This window comes from Abramis brama, assembly GCF_963993115.1.
Source record: "Abramis brama genome assembly, chromosome: 1".
NCBI classification, from domain to species: Eukaryota; Metazoa; Chordata; class Actinopteri; order Cypriniformes; family Leuciscidae; genus Abramis; species Abramis brama.
Genome location: NC_139963.1, coordinates 17,512,323 through 17,531,375, shown reverse-complemented (window position 1 = coordinate 17,531,375; position 19,053 = coordinate 17,512,323). Strand labels below are relative to the sequence as shown.

Below are 19,053 nucleotides of genomic sequence, written 5' to 3'. Positions count from 1 at the left end.
AATGTATTAGTATAAGGTAATTAACGTAATAGTTTTGAGAGAAAAAAAAATGTTATTTGGTTTAAATATACATTTTAAATGCAACTTGAATATTCTTTTTTTTTTTTCATGTTATAATGTTTTAACGTTGTCTTTAACATTTGAGTTCAGCCGACCAACATGTTAAAATTCAATTTTAAATGTTTTTATTCATCGGACATTTGATGCTGTTGTGTATGACCGATTGCAAGTACGGACACATGGAGATTTTCAGCAAAAGCTATCAGTGATTTTGCAATAATGAAACTTATTTGCACAAGCAAACATGGTGAATATGTGGCCTTCAGAACTGAGGCCTGTTACTCAAAATCATTATGATCTTTCTTGGCAGTTTGTCAGTGTCAGTTCCAAGAAAAACATTATCAACCACATCTCAATCAAGATATTCAGTGAGCACGCCATAATCAGCCAATAAACGTCATTTCACTAACCATGAAAAAAAAAAATAAAAAAAAAAAAAAATAGCTACATAGCCAAGTCTTGCCTTTTTGAGAGTATATACACACAGCATACAGCAGAGAGGGAATCAGGTAGGCTACCTCTGACCTTCAAACAACCAAAGTCTTGAGAAATCCAAGCAGACAGACAAAATGATGAAGACTATACTACTGCTCACTTTCGCTGTATTCGTCTCCGGTGCTTCTGTGAAAGACGAAAAGACTTCTGTGAATGAAGATAAGACTTTATTGGGAGAGCTTTTTCGTAAGCTGGACGCCGCACTGATCAGTCTCACAGAGCCTGAGGTATAAGATTTAACTTTAGTATAGTAGCTATAGTAAGCCAAAACGGTCTATACATTTAGATACTGAGCAGAGCATGATGGCAATATTCATTTTACCTGTTATTTCTAGAGGAAAAAAATCTTACTGGAAAATCTGAACATTGATGGCATGTGCTTTAAGGTGAGATACATTTTCATTGACTCATAACACATTAACGGCTATCCAGCATATTTCTTTCATGGTCTAATAAGCTTTTTTGGGTTTGTGAAATTGTTTTGTGGACTTTTGTTAGTCTCTTATGTGGTAACATTTATGAGTATGTAACGACTGAGACAAATCAGACACAATTATTTGTTATATTTAACAAATAATCTTTAAAACTCACTCTGGGATCTATGGTCCCATTCCCCTAACTAGGGCAAGAACCATGACTACCATCAGATAAGACCTCAAAAAAGACTTTCCTGCATTAATTTATAGACGAACTGATCTATAAATGAACATGCATCCCAGAACATTGTGTGAATGATTTACTGTCTTGTGTAGGGTCTTTTAATTCTATAAACATTTTTGATACTGTGGGCCTATCTTACACCCGGCGCAATGCAGCGCCAAGCGTGATGCAAGTGTTTTTGCTAGTTTCAGTCCGACGCAGTTATCATTTTCATGTCCTGCGCCATGTTGTTTAAATAGAAAATGCATTTGTGCCCATTTGTGCGCCCATGGGCTGCTGGTCTGAAAACGAAGTGTATTCTGGCGCATTGTTGGCATGTTGCTATTTTGAGGCAATAGAAATAGACTGCGCCATTGACCAACTGAAACCTTCTAAAGTCAATGGCGCAATATTTTTTTTTTTTTTTTTTTTGTTATTTAAAGAGTAATGTGCGTCTATAGGTGGGTCCACAACACGCGTACACTCTGCTTATTAAACACACAGAGATGCACAGCAGCACACAAACATGCCAAATATTTAAAATAAAAGGATTACAGTGTAAAAGATTATTATTGTGTACATGAAGATATGGTGGAATCCGGCTTGTCCCATAGATGCTCTGCTTGTGCACTTTTACCTCGCCCACGAGCAGATCCGTTTGCACTCTGGAGACGGCTTCGGTCTTTCCACTATCAAATTCCGTCATGTAAATAGCGAATCTGCCATGGCGCGAGTGCAGCTGGCATTTAAAGGGAATGGGAGATGAGACTCTGATTGGTTTAACGCACGTAAATCCCAAAACACACCCATTACTCATTAAGAGAATAGGGACAACCCTTTTAGACCATTTTTCCCGTCGTTAAACTAGCAAAAGTGGATTCGGATCTGCACTAAGTGCACTTGCTTTAGACCATGCGCTTAAATCGTTAAAATAGGGCCCTGTGTATTTTATGATCAAACCAACGGTCAATGTAACCTCACCTATACCATGTTTGTTCTCTATAAATTGGTACTTTGAAGATCGAAATTATCGTGTATGTCGATAGCTGCACAACATATTAGTATTACAAGAATCTTTCATAGTTTCTTCATCAGCAACCAATCCAGCTGCACAAAATGAGAATGCTTGAAACAAAGATCCATAAATCACCAACCGAGGAATTTTCCCGCTTGGAAAAATTTCCCCTTCTTATTGGTCAAGCAAACCTGGAGAGGTGGGACTTTTCTGAGGCTTTATTAGAGACAAATTTACTGTGACCCTCGCTCTTCTTCTTCTGGCTTCTACTGCTGCTTATTCGGGCCCATGGGCGTCTGCAGGCTGTGACCACCGCCTGCTATGCCTTTACTCTCCCAACAGTGTCAGACTGTAATTTCTTCATTCCAACTCAGAAGAAAACTATGACTGAATGGACAACCATCCCGACTTTCTACCTTCTCCTGGTTGCTCTGCGTGGCTTCTCTAGCCCAGCCACAATCTGCACTCCAGCCTTGTGCTCATGGAGAGAGAGAAAACCTTCAACCAGAACAGAGTCAAACAAGTTAATCACCATTTCTTCCTTCAATACAGAAGAAATTGTTTGAAACTCATGGAACCATCAAAATCCTTCTTCAGGAACTTGGTGATGGTTCTTTTCATAGTTAGATTAATCTTTTCCATCGCTTCATTCCCTATTTACCGTATGTGTGATTGTGCAAATGTGTATGCTTAGATTAGTTATGTTTGTGATTTAGTTAATAAAACTTGTGCACAATACGTATTTGGTTCTGATTCTCTGCTTGCAACAAAGTTTATTTTACGATTTAGATTTTGACTACAGGCTCCTAGTGGTACTGTACAGTAAAAAAGACATTTCCCTCCCCCGGAAATGAAAATTTCTTAGAATTAATAAACAATTAACACTGAGTGTTCACAGGACGAACAGGTTGATTGATTGCAATATTCATTTTACTACATTAAATTAATTCAATTAACTGATCCAAATATTCATAATTAATTATTACGATTGTTATGATTTATTATTAATATTTATTTTGAGCTAATTTACAAGTAATTTAAAATTTCAGCTTTTATAATGTTAACATTTGAATTGAAAGTATTTGAGCCCTGATCTTACCTGTGATTCCAATATCTATGCAGCATAAGTTCTGCCTGGCTGAGCAAGAACCGAAGAAGGTTTCTGGGCTTATTAAATATGATGATTTCCATACTGAAGCCATCTCTGGTGCTCCTGTGAAAGAAGAAAAGACTTCTGTGAAACAAGAAAAGACTTATATGAACGAAGAAAAGATGTCTGTGAAAGAAGAAAAGACTCCTGTGAAAGAAGAAAAGACTTGTATGAACGAAGAAAAGACGTCTGTGAAAGAAGAAAAGACTCCTGTGAAACAAGAAAAGATGTCTGTGAAAGAAGAAAAGACTTTATTGAGAGAGATTGCTCATAAGCTGGACACCGCAATGAAAAATCTCCCAGTGGAGCCTAAGGTATAAGATTTAACTTTAGTATAGTAACTATAAGCCAAAACTGTCTATAATTTTAGATACTGAGCAGAGCATGATGGCAATATTCAATGTACCTGTTATTTCTAGGGGAAAGAAATCTTCCTGGAAGATCCGAGCATTGATGGCATGTGCTCCGAGGTCAGATACATTTTCATTGACTCACAACACTAACATTAACAACTATTCTGCATATCTTTCATGGTCAGAGACTAATAAGCTTTTTTGGGTTTGTGAAAATAGTTTTTGTGGACTTTTGCTAGACTCTTATGTGGGAACATTTATGAGTAATTTAAAATATTTTTGCAGCTTTTATAATGCTAACATTTGAATTGAAAGGATTTGAGCCGTGGTCTTACCTGTGATTTCAATATCTTTGCAGCATCAGTTCTGCAAGGCTGAGCAAGAACTGAAGAAGGTTTCTGGGCTTTCTAAATATGATGATTTCCGTACTGATAGGACACTAATGAGGGATTTACATATGTATAATGTGCACAATGGGGTAAGTTGAACTCTGAAACATGATGTCTTTTCCGTTCAATACCTCCATCCTACCGGAATTAAACAACGTGACGTTTACTGTCTTTCAGAACATCTGCAATGACAAACCTGTTGCTAAAGGCCCAGTTCAAATCAGCCTGCATGACTTCTTGAAACACCTCAAGAAATGTGCCCAGTCTGGATCAAGAGAATAATAATTTATATAAGTTTTTTTTTTTTTTTTTTTTTTTTTGTCTTTATTAACATATTATTTTGTTTACATTGACTTTAGCTGTAGTCTATATAATTGTGTACCTGAAGAAAATTTGCAGAAATGTATTTTTCATTCTTAAATATGTTCTGATGTATTTTGTAAAGTATAGATTTTGTGCAGTATTTCTGTCAGTGGTTTTAAAATTTGATCATTTTTACTTGCACTGAAACATCAATTTACTGAGCATTACTGAGGATTTCTTTCTTTTTTGACTGATGGATTAGGTGACCTCACAATATAATAAATACTAAAATATAAAAGAATATATAGTCATAATCTGCCATCTTTATATTGAATGTGCATGCCCTCTACAAGACAAAAGACGGCTTTTTGGGTAGTTAACACTGATTAATAATCATGCACAAAGCTATTAATCATTAATTTATTCATTCAATACATCATTTATGCTTGTTAAATATTTCAAGATATATTCACTGTTAATAAGGGATTAGTGTATTTTTTCTTGAGGGTGTTGTCTGTGTTTCAGAGGGCATATATCATGTGAAATGGATCACAGAAGCTTTGATACAGTTTGATCAAATTCTAGTATTTGTAGTTCAACGGTGCTATTAATTTTCCCCCCTTTCATCTACTATATACTGATTATATATATACAGTTTATATACTGATATTGTATAGAAAACAATCATACCGACTTCATTTAGCATAAACTTAGCATAATTAGTTTATGTGTTCCCTGGGAATTAAACCCATGACCTGCGTGTTGCTAGAGCTATACCTTTACCAGTTGAGCTACTTTTAGGGGATTGTTTTTTTGTTTAAAATATGATAGGGATGATTCTATTATATTCCGAGCTGGGGAAAGTTACTTTTAAAAGTAATGTGTTACAATATTGCATTACTCTCTAAAAAAAAGTAACTAATTACATTACTTAGTTACTTTTTTATTGAAAGTAATACATTACGTTGAAAAAATTAAATACAAATGTGAAGTTTATCTAAAGCTTATTACCGGTAGTATGGTTGAATTGGATCATTGAAGGTCAACAGCAAAGACACTGATTAATAAAGTGAGATTCAAGACATTGATTTATAAAGTGAGGTCAGAAACAGCATTGATTAACAACTTCAGAGCTCACACTAGCCCTGACTGTACAGTTGTGTAAAAAAACAATAAAAACAACATTTAGGCATTTCAAATTCAAATGTAATCAGGGACAGTGTGCAAAGTTGTGTGACACAGGTTTTTTATTATCTTTTAGTCATGGACCCCCAAATATGATCACCCTCACGTGAGGGACCCCCATCCTAAAATTTATATTATAAGTCTAAAAATTACTTTCTATTAAGTTACATTTATTATATACACTACCAGTCAAAAGTTTTAGATCGGTAAGATTTTTAATGTTTTTCAAAGAATTATCTTCTGCGCACCAAGGCTGCATTTATTTGATTAAAAATACAAACAAAAACAGTAATTATTGTGAAATATTATTACAATTTAAAACTGTTTTCTATGTGAATATACAGTAAAGTGTAATTTATTCCTGTGATCAAAGCTGAATTTTCAGCATCATTACTCCAGTCTTCAGTGTCTCATGATCCTTCAGAAATCAGTCTAATTATATGATGATTTGATGCTCAAGAAACATTTATGATTATTATCAATTTTGAAAACAGTTTTTTTTTACATTTTTATTTCATGATGCTATGACGAATAGAAAGTTCAAAAGAACAGCATTTATCTGAAATCTAAAGCTTTTGTAACATTAAACACTATACCTTCAAAAGTTTGGGGTCAGTTTAATTTTATTTTTGGGAGAAAGAAATAAAATAAATCAATATTATAAAATTGATAATTGTTTTCAACATTAAAAATAATAATGAATGTTTTTTGAGCATAACATCAGCATATTAGAATGATTTCTGAAGGATCATGTGACACTGAAGACTCGAGTAATGATGCTGAAAATTCAGCTTTCATCTGAGGAATTAATTAAATTTTAAAATATATTAAAATAGAAAACAAAAAAAATAAAAATTAAATTGTCATAATATTTCACAATAATACAGTTTTTTTATTTTTTATTTTTTTATTGTTTTTAATCAAATGCAGCCTTGGTGAGCAGAAGAGACTTCTTTTAAAAACATAGAAAAATCTTACCCATCTAGAACTTTTGATCAGTAGTGTATATATATTTTCAACTCACTAATGTACTGTTAGATGTATTTTTTTAATGTAATTTTTATTTATTTATATTGTTTATTACTTATATTTATTTGAATATTTTCAATAGATTAATATTTTCAAATATTAACTAACTAATATTTGTCATTATTTTAATGACATTTTTATGTATTGTTTATTTTATTGAAATTTATATATTTATTTTAGTCTTATTTATTTATTTATTTTACCTTTTTTTAAAGACTTTTCCACAGACCCTGTCACTCTTGCGGTCAGGTCCCCGGACCCCGATTTGAAAACCCCTAGTCTAACACAATTTATTTTAGTCTTATTATTTAGAGAGAGAGAGAGTTGTTCTCAATGTTACCTGCACAACTGTTTGAGGACTTAATACCAGTATGTAAGCAAGGGTTATGTATGTGACTGGTAGGAAAAATAAGACATTGGACAAGTGTTATGGCAACATTAAAGGCACTTTCTCTGCCTCCACGTTGCCTCCATTGGCAGGATTGGATCATAACATTGTTAATCTTCGACCCAAATATCAAAGACATTGTGGGAAATCAAAAGACAGGTTAATGTAGATAAGGCCTTAATTGTCCCCAGATTTTACTTTGCTGTTCCAAACATCTTTAGATCAGCACATTTTTCAACTTCAACTATTAGACCTGTTTTTAGTTCCTAAGATCAACAAACCACAAGAGCTTGATGACTACCTACCTATCTCATTAACCTCTCTGGTGTCTAAATGCTTAGAAAGGCTTGATAAAGGTATGTAATGCTACTCAACACTTATTCAATCCTTTTCAATTCACTTATTAGTCCAATAAGATAGTAGATGATGCAATTCTAACATTGTTGCATCTTGTTTACTCACATCTTGAGGTTTACAAAAATCATGTGAAAAATGTAAGGGAAAATCTCACTGTTACTGATTTATCGTGCAGCTCAAAGTATTATGGGTAAAATTTCTCTACAGTCTATTCTGAAACATCAACACAGTTTCACTGATGATCCAATATTAACCCAAAACCCAGGATAGAGCGTCTGAGTGAATGTGGTCTGGACTGTGTGGATGAGGCTCATTGTGTCAGAGACGCTGTAGAAGGACAGAGTTCCTGCACTGTGATCCACATACACTCCTATTCTTCTGCTGATGGGCTTTACAGGGAGATCAGTCTCTGTGTTATTGTGCCAGAATGAGTAACTGGAGGAAGAGCAGTCCAATCTCCAGGACTGATCATTACCTCCAAACACACACTCAATAGTCCCTCCCTTCCTGCTGATGCTCTTATATGACACTGATATAAACACATGTCCACTCCACTCAATCTCCCAGTAACAGCGTCCACACACACTCTCTCTACACAACACCTGAGGCCACAGATCAAATCTGTCTGGATGATCAGGATACGACTGTTGTGTGTCAGTGACAGTAATCACTCTGTCCCTCTCAGACAGACTGAGGTCTTCATTCACTGTGTTCAGATCCAGAGTCAGCTGATGGGAATCTGATGGAGAGAAAACACATCAGAATCAGGAATTATGAATCTGTCTGATCTTTTAATGTCTCTGAATTCTTCATGACTCAATGTTCAATGTATCATCAGTGTCTCAGTAAATCTGATCAGATATCCTGTGCAATTCTTCATTTAATTATAAAACTCTTCTATCATGTTTATTTCTCCTTCTACAGGAAGAACATGAACACATTCAGTGAGTTTTTCTGCTTGTTTCTCAGTGACTTACATTGTAGGAAGTAGTTCCTGGTCTTGGGACTCATGTTGGTGAATGTGACTGTGGAAATAAACAGACAAACAGTGTGAAGAGAAATGACAGATAAAACGCATCCATTTCAAAGACGTTTCTAATCTGATATTAGATGATGCAGGACTCATTATATAAAACACACGTATCGGATTCAAACTCAATCCTTAATTCCAATGGATTTCATCCTACGTCAAATATGTATTTATTACTTCTAAACCATCAAGGGATGTTTGTGGCTGTTCTGTAGAGTTGATGCTCTTGAATTAAAGATGAACCGTGATTTATAAAGTGGGATGCGTTTAGGAAAATTATTTGTGTGAATGGATGTTTTATAAATCATAGGAACATTTCAGAAACTGTTGTACGTTCATATTTCGGATCATTCTACGCTCGTCTTTATAAAGGAGGAGGACTTTACCTCTATCAGAGATCTTCTTGAGCTCCTCTTTGCAGAAATCCTCCAGTTTGTCTCTCAGCTGATGGACAGATTCTCCCACGCCATCAAAAGAGGAGAGAGAACTGAAGGAAACGTCGGGTTCGTCTGTAGATTCAGGAGGTGCTGAGAGAGACTGGAAACTCTACAGAAAACAGAAATCAAAACTCATCATCTCCACACTTCAGCCAATAACCTGCACTATATCAGATCTGAGCGGCTCTTGTTGACTTCACTTCTCTTCAGTGACTCACTTCAATCCAGCACTTTCACACAATCAGCACATTCTTCTCATATTCATCATTTAATGCTACAAACTCTAGTATTTCACACTTACACTCCTTGTGAAAAAGAAAGTACACTTTAAAAAGAGTACTGTTACTTATAACAGAAATAATATACTTTAAATATATAAGTGCAAATGTTTTCAGAAACTTAATTGCATGTTATTTGCAATTTAAATTAATGTGGTATAGTTTAATTTTTGTATTAAATGCAAATAACTTAACTTTAGAGTTTTTTTTGTTGTTTTTTTGCCCCGCTTAAGTTAGTCTCATTCTGCTCTCATGAAATGTTTCTCTGTGGGTCTCTTGCTCAAGTCCACTATGATCCAGTTCTTCTAGATCACTGTTACCTGCAGGAACTGGATGTGATGGTGTGTGTGTGAAAGCTGCTCCAGCTCAGCGTCTCTCCTCCTCAGATCATTGATCTCCTGCTCCAGTCGCTCCAGTCGTCCTTCAGCTCGACTCACTGCAGTCTTTTCCTGATCTCTGATCCGCTGTGTCGCCTCAGAGCAGCTTTTCTCAATGGAGCGGATGATCTCAGTGAAGATCTTCTCACTGTCCTCCACTGCTGTGTGTGCAGAGCGCTGTTACACACACATCACAATCACACAGTGAGTTCAGTGAGTCCAAACTGAGACGTCTCACACTTCTCTTCTTCTCCAGACTCACCTTATGAGACTCCACAGCCTCTCTCAGCTGATGAAGATCTTTCTGTCTCTGCTGGATTCTCTGATGGATCTTCATCTGCGTCTCCTTCAGCTGTTTCTGGAGGACAAACCAAAAACAGCAAATGGTACGTAAAACTACTATCACAAAAGAAAATTAAAGTACATAAATCCAGAATTGAGTGGTTAAAGATCCAGCATGGTAAGGATATAACATAGGTTCAAACCACAGATTAATTTCCTGAAATTAGATTATGAATGAATATGAAGCCAGTGTCAACATTATTTCAAATATGAATACTTTACCCTAAAGTTTTAATTCTGTCATCATTTACTCGCCCTCATGTCGTTCCAAACCTGTGTAAATTTCTGTCTATTGCGGGACACAACAGAAGATATTTTGAAGAATGTTTCAGCCATAAATATGGTGATGCATCAATAACAACAAACCTCACTGGTTCTTGCATGTCCATGTCACATGACTAAATATCATGATGTCATGACACAAGCACCAGTGAAGTTTGATGTTTCTGATGTCACCATATTTAATTTTTATGCTCTGTATAAATGAGTTGATCAGTGATTTGATTTGTGAATCAAAATTAGTCTCCTAGTTTAGAAAAATACACTTGACTTTAGCATACTTATGGAAATAATATAGTTTAAAAGAACAACTTAAGTGTGAACTGAACGTAATGTTTTCAGACACTGCATGATATTTACAATTAAATGAAAATGTGTTACAGATTAAATTTATATTAATAGGTTAACTTTAGAGTGTTTTTTGAGCCTCTTAAGTAGGACTTTGACTAATGGTTAAAGATTACTGACAAACATTTATGGTAAATGTATTTAAATATATTTTTATTTGCACAATTGTAATGATGAAGTTGCACTTTAGTAAATTTAAAATATCAACTTTAAATATGATATTGAACAACACACTACAGTTAACATTATAATCAAGTACTTTACATGAGCTTCAGTATGTCAGTCCACACATCAAAATAAGTGCACTTCTTTAAAGCACGACAAAAGCTCATTAAACTGAAATATTAAATATGATTAAAAATGTCCTTAAAAGTAAAAAATAATATTATATAGTATAATTTAATATTATAACTTTTTATAAGTGTACTTAAGTTTGTTAAGAAACAATCATGTGCTCTCTTTAAGTGCATTTACGTAGCCTTTTATTTCATGAATATTATATTATCTGCAAGTACAGGTTTAAAAAAACACTTTTAAGATTTGAAGTACATTACAAGTGCGCATTCAATACAATTAAGTGCACTACATTTTAAAACCACTGGAGTTGTTTGAATTTGAACTTTTTCTCCTTTTTGGAGCTTGAAACTTTTGTACTTTCAATGTTTAGGCTAAAATAGAAGAGACATTCTTCAGAATATCTTCTTCAAACCGGTTTGGCATGACAGTGAGTAAATGAAGAAAGCACTTTCATTTCTGCGTGATCAATCCCTCTCAGTTCATACCTGTTTCTCTGTCCTCTGTGCTGCAGTTGATACAGTTTTGTGGTTTTTATGTTCATACTCTTTACATCGCAAACAAATGCATTCTTGATCAGTGACACAGAACATTTCTAGCTCTTTATCATGTTTCCGGCAGATCATGTCCTGCAGTCGTCCAGTGGCATCAATCACTTTGTGTGGTTTACGAGAGTGATATTCCTCATGACGGTCTAAATGAGTTTGACAGTAAGATTCCTGACACACCAGACAGGACTTGACGGCTTTGTATGTTCTTCCAGTACAGACGTCACACTCCACGTCTCCAGCTCCAGCGTAACAGTCAGCAGGAAGTTTAGTCTTCTTCAGTTTCTCCACCACTTCAGCTAGCATGGTGTTTTTGCCTAAAGCAGGTCTTGGACTGAAGGTCTGTCTGCACTGAGGGCAGCTGTAGACTCTCTTCTCATCCTCCTGATCCCAGCAGCCTGTAATACAGATCTTACAGTAACTGTGTCCACAGGGAATGGCCACTGGTTCCTTCAGGAGATCCAGACACACTGGACATGTGAACTCATTCTAATCCACTGAAATTCTGGCTTCTGCCATTTTACTGCATGAATACAGAGAGACACAAACACACAACAGCTCAACAACACTTCAGTTTCTGTTTCCTGAACTGAGGATTTGAAATAGTTTCCTGGTTCTGTGTTTGAGTGACGTGTGTAAAACAGGCGTGTCTCTAAAGCAGTTTAATTCCTCTTTCCTGCTCAGAGGTGAGCCACTTTCCAGCTGTTTATGTGCCCTTCAAGTGAAGTTGAAAATATCGTTCTGAGCACATGAATGACAGGGCAAAGTTTTATTAATGAATGAGAAACTAAATTTTAGATGACACGAGTTGCAGAGTTGTGACATTGGTAGGGGCAAAAATACTGATCTATAAGTGTTATGTCAGTGTTATCTATAATATTTATATTTACATATAGAGATGGAAGGGCATCCACTCTCCTCTCTGTTTAGTTTTGGATTCCTTGGTTACTAATTATGCTCTCATTTGTTTACAAAGCTACCCATTGCTTTCACCTGTATCTCATTTATTTTCCTTTTGTGTTCCTTATATAGCCCTGAGTTTCCATTTAAGTCGGTCAGTTCTTGTTTGCATTTACATTTACCTTTTGTGTGGTTTACATCGCTCCTACATCTCCATACATCTCAGTATTTTGATTTAGTGTATAAAAGACTCTTCATGCATGCGACCACATCTAACAGAAGAACCAACCTAAAAAAATGAAGTACAAATACAAAAGGTATGGATATACAATACCAGCAGTGCAACGACTCCTCATCGGTAAAGAGGATTATGTTCTCTCGAGGAACTGGTGTGCCTTTCACACTACACTAATGAGCTTCGCTGAATATGTAGAGGGCGTCAGCCCTACACCCGCCACAGAACCAGAGCCTGAGCCCACATCCGCCACGCACCCCTTGCTAGAGCCCACTCCCGCTATAGAGCCAGCCACCATGTCTGTCCTAATGCCAGAGCCTAACGCCAGGTTCTTCCAGGAGTCAGGGCCTGCTGCACAATCCATCCCTGAGCCAGGATCGGATCACTGGCTCATTGATTTGTGGTCCACAGAGCCAGTTCCCATCCATGTTCCCACGCCCGAACCTTCTTCTCCTCTGCCTGTCCCGTCTGGCTGCTGGTTCCATCTGGAGTCCTAACTACTCAGTTGTTCCCACCCAGCCTCCTAGTTCTTTCGTGTCAGCCGGTCCCATCCTGCTCCCTGATCTGCTGGTGCCGTTCAGTTCCCTGGTACCGCCGTCTCCCCCTGTGCCGTTCAGCTCCTCGGCTTCACCTTCTCTGCTGTTTCCATCTAGCTCTACAGCTCAGCCTTGGGCATCCCGATTCCCAGCTCGACCCTGAGATCTCCATTCCAGTTCAACCCAAAGGTGTTTGATGGGGTTGAGGTCAGGGCTCGGCGCAATCTCCTGGCATCCAGCAAATGCAGACTTGCCCATTAGACTGCCAAACAGAGAAGCGTGATTTGTCACTCCACAGAATGTCTCCACTGCCCCAGAGTCCAGTGGCGGCATGCTTTACACAACTTCATCTGACGCTTAGCATTGTACTTGATAATGTGAGGCTTGCATGCAGATGCTCGGCAATGGAAACCCACTCCAAGAAGCTCCCGCCACACAGTTTTTCCTGACATTAATGCCAGTGGAAGTTTGGAACTCTTATGGAATCAACAAGAGCATTGGTGACTTTTACACACCATGCGCCTCAGCACGGCCATCGCTCGTGGGATGAAAGGTGGTGACAATTATAGGGGCCCACGCTGCCCAGGGGGCCCCACAAAATCCAGCAGTTATACGCCCCTGTTGTATGAATAATTCTTACATTTATATTAGTTGTAGGCTATGCCTGAGATTTAAATGAAAACCACAAAAACAAAGGTTAAATGTTTTTTCCTAATATCTGCTTCTCTTACCTCCCTAAAATGGTTTAGTCCGATCTAAAGTATTTATTAATTATTCAGTCAGTGCCAAACATCAGAAGGACCCAATAAAATTGTAAGTCCCACCCCAGCTCGTGAACAGAACCAATCAGAGTTGAGGCGGCAGTGCCTGAAGTTAACGATGAAGAGCAGGAGACTAATTGACTGAAAAATGTCGGGGAAAAGAAAACATAAATCAGGGTACCAGAAATGCCATGAAAAGAAGGGCGGTCAGGAGAGTTGTTGTATCCCATTGGATCAAGACATTCTTAAAGACAGATTGTGTTGTTATTTCGCTGGGAATAAGAAAACTTCCGTCGACTAAAGTCTGCCGGCCGGGTACTGTCACTTTTCATTATCGGGCCGCATCACAATCGACCGAATGATTACGTGTTCAAAATCCCTGTCTTTTACACTATTGTAAATAGAGTCACGACGTATTGCATTGTGCACCTGACCTGTCGGCTGATGTATTTATTACATTAAGAAAACACGAATACAACACACTGCACTTGAATTAATAAATGTATTAGCTTTATTTAATAATATTACCAGTTCCATATTATCTTTATTAAAAATAAGACAATAAATGATTTTATTTTTTAAATGTGACTGCATTCTTGTCAATTTCTAAATGTTTACTTTTTGATTTATGAATTATATCAGACTGATGGGGAAAAAACACATTATTTTGCTGATACTTTTTTAGAATCGGTTTTATTATTATTTAACAATTTCTTGCTTTTTGTTAATTTTAAACTAAAGACTGAAGTCTTCCACTTCATGGTCGAGTAGCTGCTGTTCCTAAACACTTCCACTTTTCTAATAATTAGGGATACGTAGTTCGACACCCAGTGTCGACACGTCTCATGTTTTCAACACACCAGTGCTTCGAAACAGTGTTCCAGAGCACTGCTTCAAAATGAGGCTGTCATGTGACCTGTGGAAATGAAGCTTCGTTACCTCACTGACACGTCACACCGGGCTCAAATACAGGGCGCATCGATTGTGCTGTCCCATAGGCTACCCGCTATCGATTTAGTGCAATATTCTAATTATATTGGTCATGCCTATATGTATGCAGCTTTTTTATGTGGTGTATTGTTGTTAATTAAAGTACTACTATTAAAACAATGACGTGTGAATGTCTGTTGTCTGAATGTAAATTAAAACACCTTGCGGGCTCAACCACTGTTCTGCCCATTTTGCAGAGGTGGACGAAGTACACAACTTCCTTACTTGAGTGAAAGTACAGATACTACTGGTCAAATATTACTCCGTTACAAGTAAAAGTTGTAAAGACCTATTTTTACTTAAGTAAAAGTACAGAAGTACTAGTTTTTAAAAATACTTAAGTATCAAAAGTAAATGTCAATGCATTGTTTTATTATTGTTGCATTGTTGTATGTAATACTTAAAGTACCGTATGCCTCTGAATCTATGCCTGCCTTCCTACCCTCATATCAATATCAAATTTATTTCTGGAACACAGTTCCAGTAGTGGAATTGAATGTGAGATTGAATGTGAGATCAAATAAGTGCACTCAATAACGTCCACAATGGTTTCGGACCCAAATGGCTATTCCCTCAAATATTGCCCTATTTAAAGTTTTTTGGCTTTTAGTATGAATATGTTAGCCTTACTGTTATCTATAAGCTAGTGTGCTCCAAAAAAGTGGCAAAAGTCGCATTTAGAAGACCAAACCCAACGTTGAAAATGAAAATCAGGTTTATGTCAGAATCCAATGTCAGATTGACATTGATCTCCAACGTTGGACAGACGTTGTATTGTGGTTGAAAATGAAAATCGGTTGACGTCAGAAACCAACATCAGTCGGGTTCTGACGTCAACCCGACTTTTATTTTCAATCAATATCCAACGTCAATCTGACGTCGGGTTCTGATGTCAATCAGATGCAGGGTTCTGACGTCAACCCGACTTTCATTTCCAACCAAAATGCAACCCCTGCAACCAAAATCATCCACTGACTGATGTTACTTTCTACTCAAGGACCTTGACAGAATTGTAGTGGAGTAAAAAGTACAATATTTGTCTTTCAAATGTAGTGAAGTAAAAAGTTTCCAGAAAAAAATAATACTCAAGTAAAGTACAGATACTCAAAAAGTGTACTTAAGTACAGTACTCAAGTAAATGTACTTTGTTACTGTCCACCTCTGCCATTTTGCTAATAACATATGCTTATTAAATATACAAATAAACCATTCAAGGACATCCCAATGAACTAGTGATGTTACATTTGACACTGAAGCTTCAAACCGCGTATCGAGTACTTTCTCGAGTAATTTCTCATGAAGTAATTTCTCATGAAGCTCCAACGAAAAACGGAGCCTCACTTTCTTTCCAGTCACGTGAATGCTTCACTTTGCGTGTCATAATGTTTGAACCCAGACCACTACTCTACAGGTTTTTGGAAGTTTAAGTCCATTTACTAACACACACACATATATATATTTGTTTTACACAGGTTGATGCTTCATTAGTACCATAGATATATACACAAGATGTCACCTTGGCTATGGCAGTTCATTGGAACGAATGCGTCAATAGAGCCTCCATCTTGGAACAGGGGAGCCCCTCCTCTTTAATGCATCAGCGTCAATGTAGGCAAAGGTCTAACGAAAATAAAATCACCATAAATCGTCATGAATGCGATATTCTAGTTTTTTTGGTTCGTTCCAACGGTCAGACATGTATTTATCATTGAGTCCAGAGAAAATTTAAGGTTTTGATATTAAGATAATCTACTTATTTTTCAAAATATAATGCATAGTGCTAGTAGGCCTAAGTTTATTAGTCACATTCTTCCACTTGAGTAAACTTGGGCCCTTGAGCCCACTGTATCTGTGCAAAACTCAATGATACTCACTGTATAATTCAATTTCATAAAACACATTCTTACTTGTGTAATGTAATCCCTTGCTGTCTGGTTTTTAGATTTCGTTCGTGAGAGCATCCATACGCAGCACAAAAGTCCGGCATCATCCATGAATTCGAAGTACAGGCGGAGAAAGCAGCGTTACCTAGCTACTTCCTATGACAAGACCCCTGTTCCAAGATGGCGGCGGTTTTGACGCAAGCTTAGAACCCCAAGGCGGCATCTAGTGTATATATCTATGCATTAGTACTATATAGCTAAATGCTTCATTCATTCATTCATTCATTAGCTGTAGATGAAAAAGTCTATACTTAACTTATCATGTGTATTCAATGCTTCATCTATGCTTCTCCAGACGGAATCCTTTTTCCTGATGTCTTTGTGGAATTTGTGGGATTAATAATTGTAGAGAATTTAATGCCTTTGAACTTCGACAATCAGTTTCTCGTCGCCCATATTTGATGATTAAATATTCATGACACGCAGAACTTCCATCCAATGAGATCTCTGTGTGGGCGGATCTGTCAGCCGCGACGTAGCAGAAATAGGAACCGTTTCTAAAAAAGAATCAAGATTGAGCCACTGTAGTCACTTGGACTATTTTAACAATGTTTTTACTAACTTTTCTGGGCCGGCAGAATGAAATTACATGGAAGCCTATGAAGGAGTGAGCCAGCTCTCAGATTTCATCAAAAATATCTTAAATTGTGTTCCGAAGATGAACGTCTTACGGGGTTGGAACAACATGAGGGTGAGTAATTACTGACAGAATTTCCATTTTTAGGTGAACTAACCCTTTAACCACACAAACAGCTCAATGTGAACAAAGCATACCATACAGCACCTTTCAAGGGTGCAAAATGAATCAGTTCCCGCCCCAAGTGTAAAGCCCTACCCTGATTGGTTGTAGCGAGAACATGCTACGATTGGTCAGCTCAATGTGGCCGTTATCTGATTGGCTTAGGTAAACGGTGGGTGGAGTCCACATATTTGTAGATTTGTCTGTACATCGACGCTAGAAGTGTTTCAAAATCCACAGATGCATGAGACTTTATTCAGTTATTAATTTTCCTCTGTATGGGCCTCTGACGTGAGTTCACGAGAGCGCCACGACGCATGCCCGAGAACTGAGAAGATGCCGCAGATGGTTCTCAATGTAGTGTTTAAAATTGTTCTAGAGTGTGCATTTCCTAGATGTCCGAATCGTGAGAAACCAACGAGAAAACGCAAAAGTGCCTTACCAATGCCTTAAAATGAATGGCTTACCACACTTTCCCATCAAATGATCGTGAGTGTCATCTTCTCAGTTATCGCGCATGCGTCGTGGCGCTCTCGTGAACTCACGTCACGGAATAAAGTCATTATTTTAGTTTTTTTTTGTGCACAAAAAGTATGCTCGACGCTTGATAAACTTAACCACTGTAGTCACTTAGTCAGACTTATTTAACAAGTTTTTACTAACTTTTCTGGGCAGGCAGATGAAATTACATAGAAGAATAGAATATTGACCGTTTTTGTTCTGTTTCAGCAGCGAAAATAGTTCAAAACAAAGATCATAGCAGAACCATCATCTCACCGTAACACATAACCAAGTTTTCATTACTGACATTGAACAAATTGAACATATTGAACAAATCAGTTTAGTCAGTTGACCCATTAATAAACAACTGCCTCATTCCTGAACGAATCAGCCGTTTGAATGAATCATTTGAATAAATGGCTCAATGACACTTTCATTTAAGACGGTTGCCTGCTGCCACCTACTTGTGGTATAGTTTCGTGTTTAAAAGTATCATTCTTTCCAATATTTCATATTTGTATATTCAAAAAAAAAATAAACAATCTCATAACATTATTTAATGAAGTTGTAATTTTTCAGTGTAAAATATTTAATTTGATTGGTAACAGCCATATAGTGTCTTATTATTATAATATAATCTATTGATCAAACTTAAGAATTTAAAATTAAATGCCCTTTATACAGATTCAAATATCATAAATATGCAGATTTAAATATGTCAAAGCTGACTGCACACTGATGAGTATATTGCTTCAGAATAAATTATATTCACAACACACAAAAAAAAATCCTATTTTTCTCTGGACAAGCAATTTTTTTACTTGGACAAGTGAATGACCAATTTACTTGTTCGAAGGACAAGCACATGAATAGGCTTAATGTCGAATTAGATTTTATTTAGTATTAAGGTTATGTGGTGAGCCTGAGTATAGTTTTACACATCAGCCCAGTCTATTCTGTAGTGATACATAGAGTCTGTTTTTTGTTTTTGCACATTAATCTGACAATAAATATGGCACACCCAGTTTTTCTTATGCACACCCAGAGACTCTTTTCTCGCTACGCTAGTGGCACGTAACATGAAACTATATAAGGAATCCGTGGTGGCTGCATTGTCTGACGAAGCTTCTTTCAAAGTGTTTTGGCTGCTTT

At 36.8% G+C, this 19,053-nt stretch overlaps 2 protein-coding genes across 3 annotated transcripts; one reads left to right on the top strand and one right to left on the bottom strand.

Annotated features, from left to right (window-relative positions):
* Window positions 1-286: 286 nt before the first annotated feature.
* LOC311093573 (uncharacterized protein) lies at window positions 287-5,341 on the top strand (the record flags this gene model as incomplete). Of its 2 annotated transcripts, XM_084131073.1 has the most annotated exons (6): window positions 287-782; window positions 891-941; window positions 3,332-3,673; window positions 3,779-3,829; window positions 4,071-4,190; window positions 4,279-5,341. In XM_084131073.1, 6 exons carry the CDS (start codon window positions 630-632, stop codon window positions 4,381-4,383), a joined length of 822 nt encoding a protein of 273 aa, XP_083987199.1. In that variant the 3' UTR covers window positions 4,384-5,341. The 2 variants fall into 2 exon arrangements, with proteins under 2 accessions (XP_083987199.1, XP_083987200.1); XM_084131074.1 differs by lacking the exons at window positions 287-782; window positions 891-941 and adding an exon at window positions 2,691-2,813.
* A 133-nt stretch (window positions 5,342-5,474) lies between these two features.
* LOC311093534 (tripartite motif-containing protein 16-like) lies at window positions 5,475-17,152 on the bottom strand. Its single transcript, XM_084131008.1, has 8 exons — window positions 16,626-17,152; window positions 16,235-16,338; window positions 11,237-11,694; window positions 9,748-9,843; window positions 9,429-9,662; window positions 8,780-8,939; window positions 8,341-8,388; window positions 5,475-8,102 (listed from the first exon to the last, which is right to left on the bottom strand). Exons 2-8 carry the CDS (start codon window positions 16,251-16,253, stop codon window positions 7,585-7,587), a joined length of 1,533 nt encoding a protein of 510 aa, XP_083987134.1. The 5' UTR covers window positions 16,254-16,338; window positions 16,626-17,152; the 3' UTR covers window positions 5,475-7,584.
* Window positions 17,153-19,053: the final 1,901 nt, after the last annotated feature.